Source organism: Plectropomus leopardus, chromosome 22 (genome assembly GCF_026936395.1).
Source record: "Plectropomus leopardus strain MGB_pleo_1.0 chromosome 22, ASM2693639v1, whole genome shotgun sequence".
Lineage (NCBI taxonomy): Eukaryota > Metazoa > Chordata > Actinopteri > Perciformes > Serranidae > Plectropomus > Plectropomus leopardus.
In genome coordinates this window covers 3,386,462-3,407,631 of record NC_142197.1, presented here as the reverse complement: position 1 = coordinate 3,407,631, position 21,170 = coordinate 3,386,462, and the positions used below count along the sequence as shown (strand labels likewise).

The 21,170-nt window shown below is 37.5% G+C and overlaps 1 protein-coding gene across 4 annotated transcripts in view; it reads right to left on the bottom strand.

Moving 5' to 3' along the window:
• Window positions 1-21,170, bottom strand: part of phf21b (PHD finger protein 21B) — a 126,138-nt gene that overhangs the window by 100,260 nt on the left and 4,708 nt on the right. Inside the window, exons 2-3 of one of the 4 annotated variants that reach the window (XM_088072758.1) lie at window positions 19,405-19,497; window positions 12,843-12,902 (exon numbers count right to left, since the gene is read on the bottom strand). Coding sequence is in view for 3 of the 4 variants with exons in the window: in XM_088072755.1 (XP_087928881.1) it covers window positions 12,843-12,902; window positions 13,471-13,524 (114 nt within the window). In the remaining variant the exon portion in view is untranslated. Of the gene's footprint in view, window positions 1-12,842; window positions 12,903-13,056; window positions 13,383-13,470; window positions 13,944-19,404; window positions 19,498-21,170 lie in introns of those variants that run through there. The other 3 variants (XM_088072755.1, XM_088072756.1, XM_088072757.1) reach the window with 3 other exon arrangements.

The following is a 21,170-nucleotide window of genomic DNA, read 5'->3' as shown; positions in this document are numbered from 1 at the left end:
CCCCATCAGCTGTTCAGGAAGGTAAAGAGGAGCAAATATCCAAATACAGTGATACTATTAAATACTGCAGAATACTGGAATGAATATTTGGCATAAAAAAATGTTTGTCTCGTACATATAATCAAACAGAGTTGAGTAAACTCTGCTTGATTGGTCTTAAGCCACCTAAAAACTGAGTATCAGCTTAAGTGTACGCTTTATTTGGAATATTTTCACCTCGCCGTATGACAGCCCTGACAGACGGGGATTTGAAGCCGATAAATCAAAAACAGCAAACTCCACTGAGAAAAACAGTCATTTTACTCCTCTGAACGGCCGAGCTGCTGCTCCACTGCTGCCTCCTCCAAATATAGTGTACAATTAAACTGTAATCATTTTTTTAGGTGTCTAAAATATGTTTTGCTGCAGTGCATCACTTAGCTTCTGTGCCGGTGTTTTGGGACTGTACTTTATTTATCAGAGGAGGGGGGAGGGTAAAATACTATCTAAAATACTAAGTTTTGTGAGTTTCACCTAAGCCAAAATAAAGCCCCTCCTCAGTGCTTATTTTTATTTTTTATTTTTTTTAAATGCCTGACCCATTTTACAGCCCCCTTTCCCCACTCTCATAAATAACGAACAGTCCCTATCTGTAAACACCGGGCGAGGCCTACACGACGACTAGGAGTCTGACCGAAGTGTTTACATGACAAAAAAGCTCAACTTCCAAGTAAATTATCTGATTTGAAGAAATTGGATTTAATCTGATTTCAGTTGCATGTTCACACACACTTTAAAAGCCCAGTTACAGTCAGACCAACAATAATTTGACTATAGCATCACGTAAACGCCATCAGGCCGGAGAGCGGCGAGGCCGTGCTGCTACAGTAATTATCCGGTTAAAGCCTCCGTCACTGTCAGAGGCAGAAGAAGAAAGAAAACCAGGGTTGAATTGCGGGAGAAAGTTGTTTAAATGTATAGATCGACCTCAAAAAGAAAAGCCGTGTGCGAGCCTGCAGGGAGCCCCGGTCCTTTACACCAATCTGCTCTGTATAAGTTAGTCCGGCAGAAATCCCTAAACCTTCCCCTGGTTTAAATCAGCCCTGCAGGAGCTTGTAATGAGCCGTCGAGGGATTAGCCTCAGTTTGCTTCCAGTTTCTGGGAAAGTTCGCCTGCTCGTCGGCCTCCGCGCGACCGCAGAGACAAAACAGCCCGTCCCGAGTCTATACGTGGACAAATGTGACGACCACGCCCTGAGATCTTTACCCCGACGCAGCAGGGGGGAGCCCGGGATGGAGGTACGGATGGATGAAGGGGGGATGGAGGGAGCGCTGCCTCGCTGCCTCCCACCAGAGACGACCAACAGCTTCTCCGGCCTCTCAAAATGTCCAATTACTGAGCAGAGCTGATGTATGGCACAGTGCAGTTTTAGCGGCGCGGGCCGACCGCTGACCCTCGCTGACTAATGTATGTGCAAAAAGGAAATTAGTGCAGGAAAAAAAGAGACAGTGTTGTCTTTAAATGGCTTTTAACGGGACTGGAATCAGCGTCTGTACAAGTTACAGCAGCTTGAATGTCACCTGCAGAGAGAACAAATCCTGTTTCTGCAGGTTCACGAAGTTAATGTCTGTACTTTATTTGACCTTTTTAAAATATCACAGAGAACGCAGCTTAATATCTGTAAGCCGACACCTTATATCACATGTTTTCAGTGCTCCCCAGCAGTAAATAACAATAACATCGTTTCATTAATAACGGACCCGGACACAGATAAGAAGCAGAAAACAGATTTAGGATTCTTTTACATTTTTGCCCATCATGAGTTGATGAGCTGCTAACAGCAGTGACAGTGTTTGCTGCAGATCTGATTATGGTTTAGTTTTTAAACGTCTCCAGACTTATTTATAACTGCAGCAAGCAGAGGACAAGATTTAAGACTTTTTATACCTTTTTTGAGGTCTTTTTAGAAACTGAATTCAATGTTCAAGACTACCTTTCCACTGTTTTTTTAATGTTTTTTCTGCAAACCATGGATACGTTACATCTTTATTATGTTGCAGATACACTGAAACTTTGCTTTTCAACAACGCTTTAGGCACGAAAACCACTTTGGTCAGAAGATCCTTTTTTTTCACAGTTTGGGAGGAACAATCCCCTCTGACAGAGCAGCTTTCGAGGGCTGCAAACTTAATCAAAATAGTATCGAGGCTCACGATGTAATACCTAAATCAAAGGAGCATTTATTTTCGATAAATGTGTCACAACATACAATTACAACTTATAAAGAAAATAATGTACCAGATGTAAGAGAACATGCTTGTTGGGTGTGGACCACAGCAAAAAAATACAGCTTTTCTTTCTGTGAGAATAAAATGCAAAACTTTTCACATAAATTCAAGACTCTGACTAAAAATTCCTGTCCAAATATCTGCAATATGATTTTTTTGCAGCTGTACAGGAAGGCAGGAAAAACAGCAATGACTCAGCAAAGAACAATCACTTTTTGTGGCACGATCCCTGCTGGAAAAACAGCGACAAGTTGCCAAGAAAAGCACCCACACTGATGCCTAAAAAGGACACTGAGCAACATCTTCCTCAAAAAAACATCCAGTTTTGTTGTTTGTTGGTTTCAAACAGGTGTCGGCAGCTTGACAGGCGTCTCACCTCGGTGACGCGTTATCTACCGTCCCCTCCGCCTCTCAATGACAAATCCAGCACATTTATTACTCAAACCCCGGCACACACGGAAAGATTTTTACTGATTTAGAAAATGTGAGAGACTGCACACATGACGACAAATTCTGTCCACCAAAAACCAGTCTCGACTCACAACTCGAAATCCCGCGTGGTCAAACGCAACTTTAGAGTAAACAAACATGGCGGGTGGCGAGCTAAACGTGGCGAGCTGTTAGCGACATCCTCTCCTCGTCAGTTTGATTGTGGTTTTACACGTTTTGCAAACACTCGTGTTGTTGCCACAAATCAACGACTTGGTCCTCCATTTCTGAGGTCCGACTCACGTTTTGCTTCGCGTTTATCACGTCTTGTTTGTTGTGCTTCAGTCAGCTCGCTTCCTGATTGGCTATCGTTCTGTTTCACGTGATGAACCACAGAGTGCGTGCTCCGCTTTCCTCTGTTCCCCCCACACAACAGGATTTCTGATTTTTAAATACTGTTTAATATTTACAATTTGAAATCTGGGAGGTTAAAATCACTCTTAACATGCATCACATCACAGGAAAATCTGGAAACATCATCTTTATAACCATCAGATAATCAGGCGTTTGCCGACTTTGGTCAGGAGGGGGAAACCGGACCAAAAATCGTCCGGATTATGTTGTAGTTTGTGTTAGAAATATCTTTGCAAAACACAATAATGAAACGTAGTCGTGGTTTGCAGAAATATGCAACGCCAACATTTCATTCTGGCAAATTCTGCCTTTTACGCCACGATAATTCTCCACACTACGTCTGATTCTCGTTAAAATAAACTACAAAAGTTCACATCTACAGCATGAACTCAGGACCTCCAGCCGCCCTGAAAGCTCCAGACTGACTTTGCATCAACTACTTCGTGCTAACTGAATTGTGTTTGAGAGTGTGAAGTGTTGAGCTCTATTACTTGACCTTGAGGCTCGATTTCTTTTCCATGTCAAAACCTAACTTTTCAAGACTTCCACTGTTTAAACTCTGCTTTTTTTTAAAGCAAAAATGTTGAAAAGATTGTAATCTCCCGCCACAAAGCTGGATGTGTTCCAGTCTGATGTGTGCCAGTTAAACTTTATATGTCTGAATGGTCTTTGATACTTTCAGGTTGTAGAAAGTCCTCGTTATAAATAGATTTTATTTAGTACGAACGGTTCGTTTCAAACAACAAAACGCTGAACAACCAGCCCCGAAAGAGCTGAAAGAAACAAAGATCTCTCTGAGAAATCAGAAGTCAAGGGTTAAAAAAAAAACTGTTGGTATCGAAATGTGTGCAGATTTAAACACGGATAGATTCCTGTTTCGCCATCAAGTGCACAATAATGACTGTAACGAGCCCAGAGCTCCTCTTCAGACTTCACAACAGAAACCAGGGTTTCTACAGCTTAAAGCAAGTGGCAATTAAGACCTACTTAGACTTTTTTAATTCCACTCAGAATTAAATTTAACACCAAATTTACAAAAACTAAAACTGAAGGAAAAAAAAACACTAACTGGCATGTATTAGTTGGGCTTGGGAAGCATAAAATCTGACTTAATGGTGACATTAACGTGAGAAGCATGCAGTTAATTATTATTATTATTATTATTATCATTATCATCATCATCATCACCATAATTATTATTATTTCTTATGTCTTTGCATTTTTAACACTTTAAAATATTGATTTAAAGCATTTTAATACCAAATAAGGTGTTATTTCTGGATTAATGAATTCAATGACTTGTTTTGTTTTGTTGATTTTCGGGTCATTCTTTTGTATCTTTTACTAACATCTGGATAATTTAAGGATACTTTTGCTTATTGGTATGATTTCTTTAAAAAAAAAACAAACATGGGAAACAAAATTGCAAGATAATGCCAGATTTAGAAAATCATAGTTTAAAAGGTTTTTTTGCTAATTTTCAGGTAATTTTCTTGCACTTTTTTGCAACATTTCCGATAATTTCCTCTTAAATTGCCTTCTTCCCATGTTTTTAAAAGACATCGAGCCTGCCTTTATTTCAAAGGGTCAAACCTCTTCAATATAACCACTGAGTCGACCACAGAGCGCCCAACGTAAAACTAACTTTTAACTATTAAGAGGAATATTTGATCGAGGATGCTCATGGATGCTTTCTGGAATGGAAAACAGGAAAGAAGAAAAATAATAATAGTATAAAAGCTACAAACCTTTTTTTAAAAACCTCTGTATATGTTGTACCAAAATGTATGTGTTTAATCCAACTAAATCCACTTTTTTTAGTTGCTTAATTACATGTAAATCGATTTAGACAGCCACTTGATCCTGTTCCCAGTCTTTAGAGCTCATGGCAGCAGTAGTTTTTTGCTTTTTTCCAGGGAAAATTCAATATTTTCATCTTCTAAGCCCCTAAAAAAATCAGTTAAAAATCTAAAATGTAAATGCCAGTAACTCAAAAAGCTCCCAGCTGGGAAACCAGAGTAAATAAACTGACCACGAGGTCAAACTGAAGCCAAACTGTAGCTTCTTCATCAGCTCTGTTTGAGCTTCATCTGACTCACTTTAACACAAGCTCATTTTTTTTAAATGAAACGCCGCTGCTGCATAAGTAGCTGAATGAATTCTGAGCAGCGGCCGCTCATTATACAACTTACTATCGAGGAGAAGAGAAAAACTCAGATTATGGAACGATTCAGGGTCGCAGCGAAGAGTTAACCAGACTGAAAACCTCTTATTATTGGTGTTAAACATCTCTGGGATCTTATTTCATACATTATGTAAAAGGACACGTGAGGTTAAGTTGTTTTTAACTGATTTGCCATTACCTGCAGCTCACCTGGTGACATAAGAACCATGTCGACGTGTATCTAGGGTTGTTGTTTACAAGAATACGCAGTTTTTGACATTAATATAGTCATTGAAATGCATGTAAACAGTCAAAAAAAACTTCACTGAAAAATGTAGTAACTTCAGTATCCATGCTGGCATATTTCAGTATATTTCAATTTCATTTTCAGCAAATTATTCAGTGCATTCACATCAAAAAACAAACACAAGTATATTTATTAATGCCAGCATGGATACTAAAGCCATTTTATTTTTGAGTGTGGTGTTTTTTAACTGTTAATATGCATTTTAGTGACTAGATTAATGCCAAAATCCTGCAGTCAGAGGAGAGGATTAGAGAAATTTGATTTCTCCTGGAGTTAGATGATTGCTTGTTATGTGTACAAGAAACCAGGATTATAATTGTCTTTTTGCACGCAAGCATGACAAAGACTTCAGCGAGTTGGGATAAACGCAGATGCATCAAAGTAGTCTCTATGAACCCTCAATATCTGACTATTTGTTAAAAATCCAGACATAAATCACGAAGCGTGATTACATGATTGTATCACTTAACACTTGCAATCAGTGGGTTTCCAAAATAAGGTCAGCGGTACGATCTGATTACTCCATACAGATTTTGCACGAACCAGGTTGCTACACAGCACTGTGCACTGATTTCTCACAGTAACCTGGTTTCTTGCATGTAAATGTGCTGACTTTTGTCCCACAATGCAACACACAAAAGGAGCACAGAGCAGCTGCTCACTGATGGAAGAAAACCAAGTGGAATAAAGCAACAGCTACAGAAAAAACAAAATCCTCCACAAAAATATTTCAACAAGTGCACAGCTTGTGTGCAGATATGGTAAATTTAATTAACGCTATGCAGGAAAATTCAAATGTCACAGCAGCAGAAGGCCAAAAACTGGAGCACAAATGAGTAACGACAATACTATGTGCATTATGAACATCCACTATGTACAAATAATGCATGAAAAAAAGCAAAGTGATTACTCTTTTTATCGTTTACTTCAACTTAATCAGTGCTTCTGCTACGACTTTACAGGCCTGATGGGCTACCAGGCCAACACAAACCCCCACCAGGCCAAAAACGATTTTTTAACGCCAAAAATAATCACAAATATGCATTCGAGTATTCTTCAGCAGTGCACAGCTGTGAGTGCATAAACAAGGCAAGTCTGTTTAGGGCTGCTGAAATATTATTATTATCTGTTACAGTGATCCTTAAAGGAATGAAAACAAAAGGGTTTTTTCTGTTAAACAAAAGGTTATTACTATAATTACAACCTGAAAACATTTTTTAATGGAAGAATGTACAAAAAGGCTGAGTTTTAGAAAATAAAAAACCTAAAATAAAGTCTAAATTCTCTGTCCAGTTGAATACTTTAAATAAATAATAAATAGTGTCGATAAGCAGATGTACTCAGTATGATAACCGTTGATTTCTCTACATTGAAGGTACACCGCTGCAAGCCTGTCACTGCGTTTTAGACATAGTTTAGATCTTTATTCCAAACATGCCAAATTAAACGGTACAATAAAATAAAATATAAGCCAAAAAAAACACCAGAATGTCATCAGACATATTCAGTAAACAACAGTCCGAAAAGGAGCAGGAGGAAGTGAATACTCGTCAAACTCTCTTTTGTTTTTAATTTTAAACATAAATATTTCCCTAATTCAGCCCCAATATTCACCACATACACCGCGATCTAATCAAACACGGTTACTTTACATGTCTGTCCAAACAGCAGTCGAGCGTCTGTTATCTAAAGTCTGTCGAACAGGTGACGTGAAGATAACCTCGCCGGTATCGGTTTCAAACAGGGAGTGAATGGCGCCTGTTTTTTCTGAGTTAGATCAGAAAAGATTTGGTTAAAACCTACTGACGATGCTGTTTTGCTGTCACTGTTTTCCATAAGTTTTCCTGGAAGTGATGTGAAATAGCCCCGGTGCATTTTGAAACGAGCACTGTGCCAGACTCGGGTTAAAGAAATAACCTTTTAAATGCTACGCTGCTTGTCAGACAATTCGGTCATATGGTAACTTAAGAGGCAATCTGGCCCTGTGTGCTCTGATTAATTCGGCATGCAGTTAACACACCAGTGATAATGTTGTTTTAATGAAAACTCCTGGCATTTGCTCTTGGTGCTCTTCAGCACAGATTTGGAAGAAGGAAACAACGACAGACACACACAAACTAGCTCCAAAAGTGACCACATTTTCATACTGTTACTACTTTTCTTAATATTTTGTGGGTTGTTATCGTGTATTAATTAGTCTGAAAAGCTGCACACTTACACTGTCACATACCATATACTGTATACTCTATAGTCAAAACCGTAATTCTGAGTCACAACAAAAGAATAAAAAGAAAATAAGAGTATTTATGGATTCAAAATCATTTCACAATATTTTTAGGCTGTATTGCAATACCCAATATATATCTCGATATTCTGAAACCTCCTCTAAACTACTGTAAACTACTAAATACAAAATTATTAAATGAACTACAGTTCCAATAAAATATTGTTATAATAAAGCTTAATAAAATACTGTAATAATGTGAAATAGGTTAGGTATAAAGTTAAATAATGTACTGTTATAGTAAAATTAAATAAAGTAATGTTATGATTAAATAAAAAATGTTTTTGAAGGACCCGGCTCGTCTCGTGTTGATGTTTTCGCTGTGGAAAGTTGGATTTGAGTTCACACTGCAAAACATTTTCAGGTCGCACTGGTGCTCCGTGGTCACACAACGTAACTAGATAGTCATGATTCGAACCCTGCAGACAGAAAAAAACACACATCTCATCTGCTCAAACTACCACTCATTAAGTCAGACTGTTACCGCAATGCCGTTAAACGCTGTGATTTATTCTCTGTAAGCTGGAAACAAACTAACTAATCTCCAGTTCATATAATAACAGTATTTACGAGTCAAAGTGGTGCTACGTGGATACAACGTGGAGCTCTGCAAAAGCTCCGCTTTTTGTGTGTGTATCTGTAGGCGGATCTCCATTAACCCTCAAATCGCGCATACTGAAATTGTGAAAATGAACAACGACTAATGGAAACAATCTCAAAAAAATCTCCAGTTTATCACACAAAAGTTTTTACGCTCACATGAGGTGGTATTTCAGGTGATTTGAAAAAGCCACATTTCACAAAACTGCAATGGAAACCCTTTTTTGGCTTTTCTAGGTCACATGATGCTGTGTCTATGTGCTGTCAGTAGGAACTGGCTCCCTCATGATGCAGCAGGAGCTACAAGAGCTGTTATTGCATCACATAACTCTGAGAAAGTTGAGCGCCAGAAGTTTTGAATCCACAATTCCTGTGTGAAATCGTGAACTATCAGCTCCCAGAAATCCCCCAAACGTGGCCGCTCCCACGTATAAGGGGCTCACATTTTCATTATCGCTTAACAAGCCAAAATATATCGAGTAAATTTGATATATATCGCACACTCCTAGTGTGAAAGTATGAAGTTACATACCGCCCAATCCTTATTCACACTGTAAACCGGCAGCAACACTGGTTTAAACAAGACTACAAACTGCAGAGTCACTCTCAAACAAAATGCTTAAAATAATATTAGTTTCTTTTTATCACACGCAGTATAACTACATACAGTAGTGTGTACTTTGCAGCATCAGTAAGCAGTATGGAAATGGGACACACAGCGTTAGTCATGACCTTTTAAACAGTCCTGGATATCCAATCATCCAGAAACACAACGTTTCCCATTAGAATAAAGCTCATAATAATAATAAACATTAACTTTAAACTGTGAGAAGACACTCGAACCACCTTTTCCTGCACGTCGGCCAATAACAGCGGCGGTCACAGGGAAGTCGAACCAATCAGACGCCTCGCCTGCAACCTCCATTTACAACTCGTGTCATTTATTCCTCCTCCAATCACCTCCTCCACTCTCAAATCTCATATAAAGAGAGCTGATTTCTGTTTGCTTCAAGTGTACACACATATGGATATTAAAAATAAACTCCCTGTATAGATGTATAGATGTGAAACTTAAAAAAAAAAAAAAAAAAGAGGCTTTAATGAAGTGTTAAGACTGAATGTGTAAGAAACAGGAGTATCCATGGTTACAGCCTTTCAAAGGACTTTACAACTGGCATTGGGAATCTTTCCAGTCAAGTGGCTGCGGCCTTTGTTTGGAGTTAAATGTACAACTTCTGAATACCAGAAACATTTTTTACTCCAGAAATAAGACTAAAAATAAGAATTAAATACTCAGGAGATGGATTCGCTTTTCTCCAGAAGCTGCAAAACACTCTGATCGATGACTTTAAGAAATAAATAACGACCCTCCCTCCTCCGGCTTGCAAAACGATAAGTGGAGCAGAACTGCCTGAACCAAAACAACTCGTCTCCACCTGACAAGTCGGTGAAAACTGGTGTCATGACGCAACAGAGAGCAAGTGGAGCAGAGTGAGAAAAAGAATCAATGAATCCATTCTTCTTCAAGGGCCAAAAACACGGCTATCAAGGATAAAGGTGGTCGATTCAGGTGTTATAGAGAGAGAGAGACCTTGAATCTGACTGTGCGAGGAGCAGAGTAAAACTGAACGCATCCATTCTGCAGTTATTTCTTATTTTTTAATCATTCCTAATTTGCATTTACATCCGTCAACCTCGGAGAGCCGCCTGGTTTCCCCCCCTCCTCCGATAAACACTGGCTGTTTTCTAGAGCAAAACAGGGTGTTATTAAATACACAACATGGATGCTGGAGACAGACTGCGCTCCATATTCAAAACTCCAAATTAAATCCCTCTGCTGGTTAGCAGACAGCTTTTACTTAACATTTCCCTCCCGAGTCACAGGGAATAAAACTTCCATCCGCAGGCCTCAAACTGTGACCATGAAATGACCTCCAGGCTCCGTCCCGGCCAGGAGACATTTTCTCAACATACTACTAAACACTTGTGCGGTTATCTAATTATTCCCGATAAATACTCGCCCTCTTGGCAGCTTAAAGTTCAAGGCGAGTTAATTTCGGAGCGTAACAAATGTTGAAACAGCCTCAAAGTGGGCTCCATCATTAAATCTCTCCGGTGTGGACTAATTTGGAGAAAAGCTTCATATGTGTGCAGAAGGAAAGAAAAAAGTAAAAGGTCAACATTTTGCAGCTAATAAAAAAAAGAGGAATAAATGTGTGTAGTGATTAAAAACATCGCCGTGCACTGCTGACTGGGCTTTCTGTCTCTCTCTTTTTTCCTGCCACCCCTCCCCCCCACCGCCAAACCAAAAACAGCATCAAAGCAATCAAAATGGTAATGTTAGGCATTAATGGCGCCCATCCCCCCCTCCACCTCCTCCTCCTCCTCCTCCTCCTCCTCCTCCTCCTCCTGCACGAAACTCTGCAGACTTTTTTCCTCTCCATGTTAGAGGGGGGAAGAAACCACCCCCCTTTTCTCTCTCAAAATGGAAGCTTCCACTACCAAACTGAAACAGCACTACAACACAAACAATTCAGGATGCAAGGCCTGCATCAGGACCACAGCCTGGATGTCGTGCTATGTGCCTCTTTTCATGCGTGCAGCAAGTTTAACCCTTTGAAAACTTATGCAAATTGTCTTGATATCGTTCAGAATGGCAGTGATCAACTTGTCAAGAAATGTCCCACAAATTGTTAGAAGTTAGTATGAGATGACAAAGAAAATGACGGAAATAATAAAGAAAATTATCAAAAATATCCAGAAAACTATATTTATAATCACTATAACTATATGTTTAAAATGTGCTACAAAAAGAAGCTTAACAAGAAATGGATGAAAATGGCCGAAAAAGTAAAGAAAACAAAACCCAACTGTCCTAACGACATTATATATAAAAAGTATATTTATGTAGTTTTTATATAATCTATTAGATGTTAAATAATTTACCAATAAAATTACCGGAAAATGAAAAAAAAGTAAAGAAAACAAAAACAACTCTGTTCTAAAGACATTAAACATATAAAGTATATTTATGTATTATATACTATTAGTTTTTACATAAGTTAACAAGAAAATTACCTGAAGATTACCACAAAAAGTATTAAAAACAAAACAAAGCAAAAACAAACAAGAAATATATGCAAGAAGAAAAAAATATATATATATATATATATATATATATATATATATATAAGCCATGCTTTTGGAAGACATTTTCTTGTTTGTTTTTGTTTTTATTTCATATATATATATTCATTGTCTGTAACCGCTATATATATATATATATATATATATATATATATATATATATATATATACACTAAAATAAAAGTGTGTATATATATACACTTTTATGGACATTTTTTTCCATGTTTTTAGATAATTTCTATCAAACCTCCCTCATTTTTAAAAACTAACTTTTAGGAAATTTTCTTGTCACCTTTTAGTTATTTCTTGTAATTTGTGTGACTTTTTTTGGCAAAGATGGTCATTGAATACCCCCACCCCCGCCCCCACGACTGTTTTAGAAAGAAATCAAACCAATCTGCTCAGGTTTCAAAGGGTTAACGACTGCAACAAATCAAGTGCTCAGAAATTCCTCAGGATCGACTGAAGTCAAGCAGATGGAGCCTCTTTACACTTCAAATAAAAAAATGCACAAAAAACGCCAAATGCAAAATAAAATCCACCCTGTTTTGCTTTCACTCCTCTCGTGGTTAATGTGGGGAAGTTGTGTGCGCTGCTGCCGGGGCTGGGACCGACCGGCGGGGCGGTGCAGGCGGCAGCAGCAGCCGGAGCAGCCGGAGAGGAGCTGGCCGCGGTGCTGAACGCTGCTGCCGGCCTCTCAGCATCCACCCGGACCTGCTGCTCAGCCCCGCTGCAAGTAAACTTAATATAGGACACCGTTTGATAGCTATAAAAGATAGTAGGAAAAAAAGTGAAAGCGTAATCGTGGGCGAATCAAATGCACCGTTTTTGGTCATGTGACCTGAGAAGAAATAATACCAGCAGACTAAGTATAAAGTAACAAAACCAGCGTGTAAAAGGCGATAAAAAGCAACTCCATAACCGCGTTTACGCTTCGTTTAACCTGCAGAACTTCATTAATACTGCTCCCTAAATAACTCTCAGCCTCATAGTTAAGCAAGCTGCTCCTTTATTAGCCTCTTACTCTCCAGAAACATGTCGACCTACTCAAAATGGACGCTAAATTTTTTTTTTTTTTTTTTTTACACAACTTTGAGTGCAGAGACAGCACAATAAAACACACTTTTACAATCCACCATGTTTGTTTGGGCTACTTGAAGCTTCAGCGAGACACAGAAAATGGGCAAGCATGGGAATAAATATAAAAAAATAAACATATTGTGAGCTTACTTGTTTATCGCTTAGGGCTGTTATTCTCCTGTCGTGCAGCTGTCTCTTCAGCTCTCCATCCTACAAATAAAAATAAACACATTTTATTGAGAAAAATGGGGTTGCTAACAGGGGAAGCTAACCGAGCAGAAGAAGAGATTTATGCTGATAAAGTTTCTCGCACACTCCCCATATTGGAAGCTCCCTGGAAAAAAAAAATCACATATCGTTTTACCTGCTTCATCTGTGCAACTAGTTTTGCAAACACACGACGCAGAGGAGAATTTTTTAAAAAATAAAATAAATTTTTAAAAAAAGTTTAAAGGGAGGAACAAAGCGGCGATGATAGCCACAGCAGCGACTCCTCATAAATATTCAGGTCGCGTCCTGATCGCCACCACCGCATTATCACTCCAAATTCTTGTTGCTCGGCCCCAAAACACCGATGACAATTAGCTCAAAAAGTACAGAGGAAAAAAGTGCACTTAATCAGACTTGGAAGTGGACGTTGTTGTCGACATTTGCGAGCGGCATGTCGCATAGTTATCCCCCCTCGGAGTGTTAACCTCTCTCATCCCTTCAGATTTTTCCTCCCTCCTGCTCTCACTTGCTCATAACACCAATAAGAATAACACGATGTTTCATTTACCTGATGACATTGGATTTCTACTTTCAACGCCTCTTGCAGGCCTTGTAGTTCCATGTTCCGACCGGAAAAGCACTTTTCTCCCACTTTCGACGCGGCCGACACGAAGTTTAAGTGAATTAAAGATTTTTTTAAAGCGACAATAACAATTGAAAGAAGAACTACTCGGGCTGCAAAGAGCAAGTTCTCGCTTCTTTTTACAGGCTAGGACTCATCACACACTTTCCGCCCGTCTTCAAAAGTGCTCCAAACCCGGCGGAAAGAGCCCAGGCCCCGGATGGGTCCTCTCCGGATGGACGGACGGACGTCGACAGGTCCGACAAGGGAGCGGGTTCGCTTTTCTTTCGATAATTTTAAGTTGAAAAACGGGGACTATATTTTGTCCGAGTCCGCGGCTTGATTTCACTTTGCCTGGGGAAAAGTTGCGCTTCGGCTGTCAATGGTGATTCTGGAGTTCCCGGATGGAGCAGAGAGACATGCGCAGTGGGCCGCGGGGGGAGCTACAACTACTTCAAGGAGTATTTATAATAATAATAAATAAATAAATAAAGGATGCTTTTATTTCTGTTTCACAACAGATGTTGCAAAGCGATTCGCAATATAAAAGAAGAAGAAAAACATCAGCAAAAGTGAAATGGTAACAATAATACTAATATTATCTGTATAAAAGTATAATTATTTGTCATTTTTTACATTATTTAATTTGTTCTGTATTTATCTAATTGTTTCTTTCTGTCGGTTTCTGAGTCTCTTTCTTTTTTTTGTTTTTCTTTGTTGCCATTTGTTTTATGTATTATTATTATTTGCCTGTAAATAAAAAAATATTTAAATATTATTATTGCTGTTGTTAACAATAAAAATATTATTATTATATCTGATAGAAACCCCCCAAAATATTTATATATTTATAATAATGAATAGAAATATAATATATGTATTTCTGTTTCAAAACACATTACAAAGTGATTAAAAAGATTTTTTTTTTAAAGTGAAACAGTAATAATAAACTATATAAAGTTTATAAACTATAAAGAAGTATAATTATTTCTCCCATTTTATATTATTTATTTTGTTTTGTATTTATCTAATTGTTTCTTCCTGTCTGTTTTTTTGTCTTTCTTTTTCTTTCTTTATTTCTTTTCTTTGTTGTCATTTGTTTTATGCATTATTATTATTTGCCTGTAGATAAAAAATTAATTTAAATATTACTGTTGTTGTTAATATGAAAAATATTATTATTATTATAATATCAGATAGAACCCACCCAAAATATATATATTTAGAATAATAAATAGAAATATAATATTAGTATTTCTGTTTCAAAACAGATGTTACAAAGTGATTATAATAAAAGCAGAAAAAAAAATTAAAAATAAGTAAAATAGTAATAGTAAAAATGCACAACATGAAATGGGAGAAAATTTGAGAGTTTGACTAAATAGAGGTATAATCATTTGTCTTTTTACGCTATTTTTTTCTTTCTTTCTTTCTTTCATCCCTTTATTTTATGTGTATTATTATTTTTCATGTGTAGTATAATTTGCCTGTTAATGAAAATAAAAAATATATATTTAAAAAGCATTTTTTTTATTCTGATAAAAACTAGTTTTAACACTTAGAATGACCCTTAAATATAAAACCATACAAACACATTGTTATTACAGAGCTATAAAATAAAGAATCTATCAGCACCAGCCTTTATGATTTTTCCAAAAAAAGAAAGATTTTCAGAGAAAAAAAGTGCATTATATTACTACTATATAAGTAGTAGTTGTAGTTTTATTGAATTATTGATGCATTCATGTGTTCACCACTTTAACGTTGCAGCAGGTAAACATGGAGCTCATTTTAATGACTTTATATACCGCTGGGTGTTTATTCTGTAATAATACATCATAATTTATTAGTTGATTTATATTTTGTGTTAGTAATCTGAATCTGTAAAGTCACTAAAGCTATCAGACGAGATTTCAGTTGAGTAAAATGTACAATATTTGCCACCAAAATGTATTGGAGCAGAAGTTTTAAGTAGCAGAAAATAGAAATACTCAAGTTTAGTACAAGTACCTCACTTAAATTCAGCACTTAAGTAAATGTACATTCCACCACTTATCATACAATACAAATAGGAATTCATCACTTTTACAAAAAAAATAATAATCATTTTACATAGCCGATTGAGCACATGTTTCAGACTCACTATGGTATTACAATTTAAATAGGTGTATTATTATCCAAAACCACTGCAGTCTTGAGGTGCTTTACTTTAGTATTTCCATTTTCTTCTATTTCATACTTCTACTCCTCTGCATCAGCTGATTCATATTATTATGAATACAAAACATGTTCAGCAAATTAATCATGAAGAAACATTTTGACCCGACAAAGATCCAAGTAGGATTGAAACGTCGTCATTAAACTTTTTGTGGCATGGAGTAAACGTGCAGCCGTTACGTGTCTCCTCGAGTATCTTTTGTCGTCTCCATTAGAATTTACAAGAAAGTTGTGTGAGTTTGAATAATTGACATGAACAACCTGCTGGTTCATACATTATAAAACATGCACTGATGGTGTAAGTATTAACATTTTATGCTACTGAGTACTTTTATTATTATTTTTCCTTGAATATTATTACTTTTCATAATGTTAACAAAAAATCTCAGAAATACATGCTGACGCAACTTAAATCAAGAATTAATGAGAGAAAATGACCGTACCACTGTGGTCCGAAACAGCAAAAAAATCATGTCATGCGTCAATGTTTTGTGTGAATTTTTATTCACAATCAATGCGCTTAAAACTTAAAATAGCTTGGTCTCCTAGTTTGACAAGATATTAAACGTCAAATCGCCTATTTTTCTGTATCACTTTACATAAATACAGCATACATGTTTCTAAGATTTTAGGAAGTTTGTGGATTGTAAAACATTTTATTTTAAGACATTTTTGGATTTTATGACCTTATTTTAGGTAGTTTCTAGGACTTTAGGAAGTTTAGAAGTTTAGGACATTTCTTGGTTGTTAAGACATTTTGAGGATTTTAGGATGTTTGTAGGACTTTATGAAGTTTCTAGGATTTTAGGACATTTCTAGATTTTTTGTGACGTTTCTTGGATTTTAGGACATTTCTAGGATTTAAGGATATTTCTAGATTTTTTTGTATTTCTTGGATTTTAGGACATGTCTAGGATTTTAGGTCATTTCTTGGATTTTACAAAGTTTCTGTGATTTGTTTCTAGCATTTTAGGAAGTTTCTAGGATTTTAGGACACTTTAGGATTTTACAAAGTTCCTTGGATTTTGAGACATTTCTTGGGTTAGGATGCTTCTTGTATTTTAGGGTGTTTCTTAGAATTCAAGACATATCCAGGATTTAAGCACATTTCTAGTATTTTGGGATGTTTCTAAGATTTTAGGACATTAGGGTCTTAGCTAGGACCTCTGTTAGGGCGTAGGGGATCCTCCATTGGCACTTTTTTTTCCATAAACAGGCTTCATTTTGATGCTATTTTATGCATGTTGGCACCTATGTATGCTAAAAGTACAAAAACAATTCCCAGTGAATCACTCTATCCTTATTGTGAGTTAGAAACTGGTTGGGGGGACCATCCAGCACCCTATGGGGGTCCAGAATTGGCCCGGGGGACCAGCAGTTGAGCATCACTGGTCTATATAATGTTATCAAATAGCCTGGTAACCTACAAAATACACATTTATACATTCTTATTTGACCCACAGTTTATCCTATTGAGGTTACAAACTTCTAATCTAAACTCAATTTTATCTCGAACTTGCTTCAGAAGTGATTTAATCGTAAACAACCTAAAAATGGCTGTGGTTAGACATCAAACATTATTCATCCACAGCATACAAGGAGAGCAAACATGGCAGCAGCAGCATCCACAGCTACAATCACGGCTAAGTGAGACAGACAGGGAGAATGTGGGGGATTAGAGAATATAAAATATGTCGATACACATGAAGCCTCAAACCAAATCTGCCCAGTTGTGGCTCCTCAAACACAAAGAGGCCAAATGTGGCAGTTTGTTCTCAGAAATGCGGCCTCTTTCCTCCCCGTGTCCGTCATCCTGACCCCCGCCGCCTCCTCCTCCATCCCCTCCTCCTCCTCCCGCCCCTTTGGACACAAGACGCGCCGCGATTGGTCCAAACTGCCAGTTCGGTGCGCGAGGGGGCGACTGGGGGCGGGAAGAGGGAGCCAATCAGGAGTTGCGAACGTTGAGCGACACCGCCGGGAGCCAATCGGCAGAAGAGAAGAACGGGGGGGGCTGCACGCGCGAGTATGTGATCGGAGAGTTGATGAAGAGCAGAGATGGCAGTTAGTGATTGAATTTATTGTTAAGTCGACAACTTGGCCGCAGTTTTTCCGCTCAAAATAGCACAAAATATGAGGAAAAACGGCGGCCGAGTGGCTGTTTTTGAGTGTTTTAAATGACATATTGACGGCTGAATGTGAGTAGCACCATGGACAGAGACAGCAGCTCGGGGGGACATTACAATTCTTCCGACGCTGCTCCGGAGCTGTTTATTCATGTCGGCGGTCCCTCCAGCCTCCAGCTACTCTCCATTTTGTTTATTAATACGACACTTAAACCCGAGGGGACATCCCCCGAGCCAGCATCCATAAACACGGGGCCTCAGTTCCACATAAAACCTTGCAGTAAAGTTGTAGTTTGTAGTCAGCTTGCAGCGCTGACAGAAAGTAGTCCCTCCCTCCCTCCGTCCCTCCGGTGCCTGCCCGCCCGCCTGCCCGCTGTAACCCTCCCCCACCCCGGCCAGGTCTGCTGCTACATCAGCTGCTACTTTTCATTTCACGGCTCAGCGGTGAAACTCTTGAAGTCCTCTCTGTGGTGGCTTTCCAATCCAAGCTGCTCCGAGTTTTTAAGCTCTGCTCGCTCTGAATGGACACAGACTTTAGATTTACTGCATCTTGCTGTTTTTATTATTTTTCTAGCTGTGTGTCTTGCAGGGCCGTAGCAAGAATTTTAGAAAAATACAGAGGAACCCCAAGTGCCCCCTTCCACCCCTGTGTTTTTAATAATTATTTGTTCTTTTTGAATTATCGATTAAAATATTTAATCCCGATTAATCGCATGATTGTCCATAGTTAACTCACGATTTATTGCAAATTAATCACACACTTTTTATCTGCTCGAAAGGGTTATTTTTCAAGTTTTTTGTGCTCCTATCAATATGGGAGTGGACAAATATGCTTGGTTTATGCAAATGTTTTTATTATTGCAACAATCTAGAACAACAGCTGGGTTTCAGAAATTTCAATGAAACTGTTTTCACAAGTGCTATTATCCATGTGCAATTGGTATATGTTATTATTTATTTGATAAGTTAGCCTACTTTACAGATTCAGACTGATAAAATATAGAATACATGCTTAATTTATTATGACGTAAACCTATTATAAGGCCTATAATAGGGATGCACAATAATATCAGCACTTCATTGGTATCGGACGATATTGGCTTTTAAATTAAATACTGAAATCAGCTAATATGCTGATTTCTGCCAGTATGACAAAGATTTGATGTTAATTCCACTACAAAAGAAACTGGAGATATCAATATTGGTATAGATTATCAGCCAAACGAGTTGTTATATTGGCATATCTGATACTGGCAAAAATCCAATATCGTGAATCCCTGTCCTATAGGTTAAAGTAAAAATGTTATGATCTTTTGGGGAAATTCACAAGTGTTATATAAAGTCCTGGAAATTAGCCCACGTTTACCAGCTGAAAAAATAATACTTATGAACACATTAATTCATCAATACTTATGATCCAATATGATATACGTATATTGTTCTGAGTGGGCCGTTGTGCATAATAAGTGCTTTTACTTTTGGTACTTTAAGTATATTTTGATACCAATACTCTAGTAAGGTTTGAGGCACCTGAACATACCTGACATGTGACGCAGAAACCAGAGGACTGATGATGGGTGATTAGTTCTTCCACACCGGATTGGGAAAACCATTTATTTATGGAGCTGGTGAACTGTTGACAAAAAAAGGGAAAAACACGTGTAAAATATCACTGTATCCTGAAGTATATAGTAGTATCAGAATTTATTGGTTAGCCTAATTCTAATTTATATATTTCATTAATTTGCAAAGCAACTCAAACTGTCAGATTAATACAGTGGAGTAAAAAGTACAGTTTTGGAGTACGTATTGAGTAACAGGAAATGGAAATACTCAAGTAAAGTACAAATTCCTCAAAATTGTACGTAAGTACAGTACTTGGGTAAATAAATGTACTCAGTAACTTTTAAACCTTACAGAGACAAAATTATCTCATCCCAAGATACATTTAGCAGCTTTCAGTCATATCATCATCATCATCATCATCATCATCATCATCATCATTACTTCAAATACAACTTCTTAAAATGTTCAAGAAATGGAAAAACAAATATCAACAATCACACAACAACCAGGCAAATTCCTTCAGCTGAAGCTCATGTGGCAGAGCTGAAAGCTGCACAGAAGCCGTTAAATGGACACTGTGGTGAGACAGGGAAGACCCTCACCAAGATTTAACTCCCACTTCTTCAATTATCATCTTTTAAAGTGGAGTCGGAGGAAGATACGCAGCAACTCAAACAGATTTCCTATCAGCTGGACGTTAGTTTTATTTTATAGTGCACCTCGGGCCAGGCCTGGTCCGGCCATCTGTCAGCACTGGCAGAACGAACCCAGCGAAGCCTGGCCGGTCCCGGGCCCAGCCTGGGTCGTCACTCACAGGAAACGTTTAACGAGGAATATTTGGAAAACAAACAGCGTACAGCAGGCTGCTCCGCTGGCTGCACAAACACAAGTTACAGCGCTTTTATTTTGGTGCTTTATGAGGGAGGCGTTCGTCGGCTGCAGCTGAAGTTTCAGAAGCTCGGATGTCCCTGAATGCATCACCACAAAACAGAGTGAAATACCAGCAAACAGCAGGCCAGTTATATTTCAGCATTTCTGATTTATGTATCACTGTGTGACCTCTGAGTGCACGTTCATTATTTCAGCTGGTAAAATTAATACTTTTTAAATGTAAAACACTTCTCATGATCTCGGCTTTGTGTGTTATATATTCATGTAACACCGGAGCAAATAGCTCTGAGGGGAATTCATGAATAATGATTAAGTCCTTATGTGGAAGAAATAGGAGAAGATTACTTAGTCGCTTTACTTGAGTAAAAGTACTCCATTACAAGTCGATTCAGATTCAAATTCTGACAACTTTATTAATCCACCAGGGCCAATTTGTTTGAACAGCTTGCTGTGTCCACATACAGCAACAAGTAGACATAAAAATATTTGGTAATAAATAGAAATAAAGATATATAAAAGAGTTCAGTGGAATAAAGGAATTTATCAACAGAATAACGTTTGGTTTGATTAACATGAAAAATAAACAAATACAAGTAGATTTAACATTTTTATTAGTTGATTTATTTTTACATTTTTTTTCCTTTTTTAAATTTTATTTTATTTTATTTTATTTTATTTTATTTTATTTTATTTTATTTTATTTTATTTTATTTTATTTTATTTTATTTTATTTTATTTTATGTTATTTTATTTTATTTTATCTTATTTTACCAATTACCAGCTTATTGTCTTGTTCTTTTTACTAATTTCTTGCAATTTTTTGGGTCACTGCTTCTTTTGTTGCTCCAT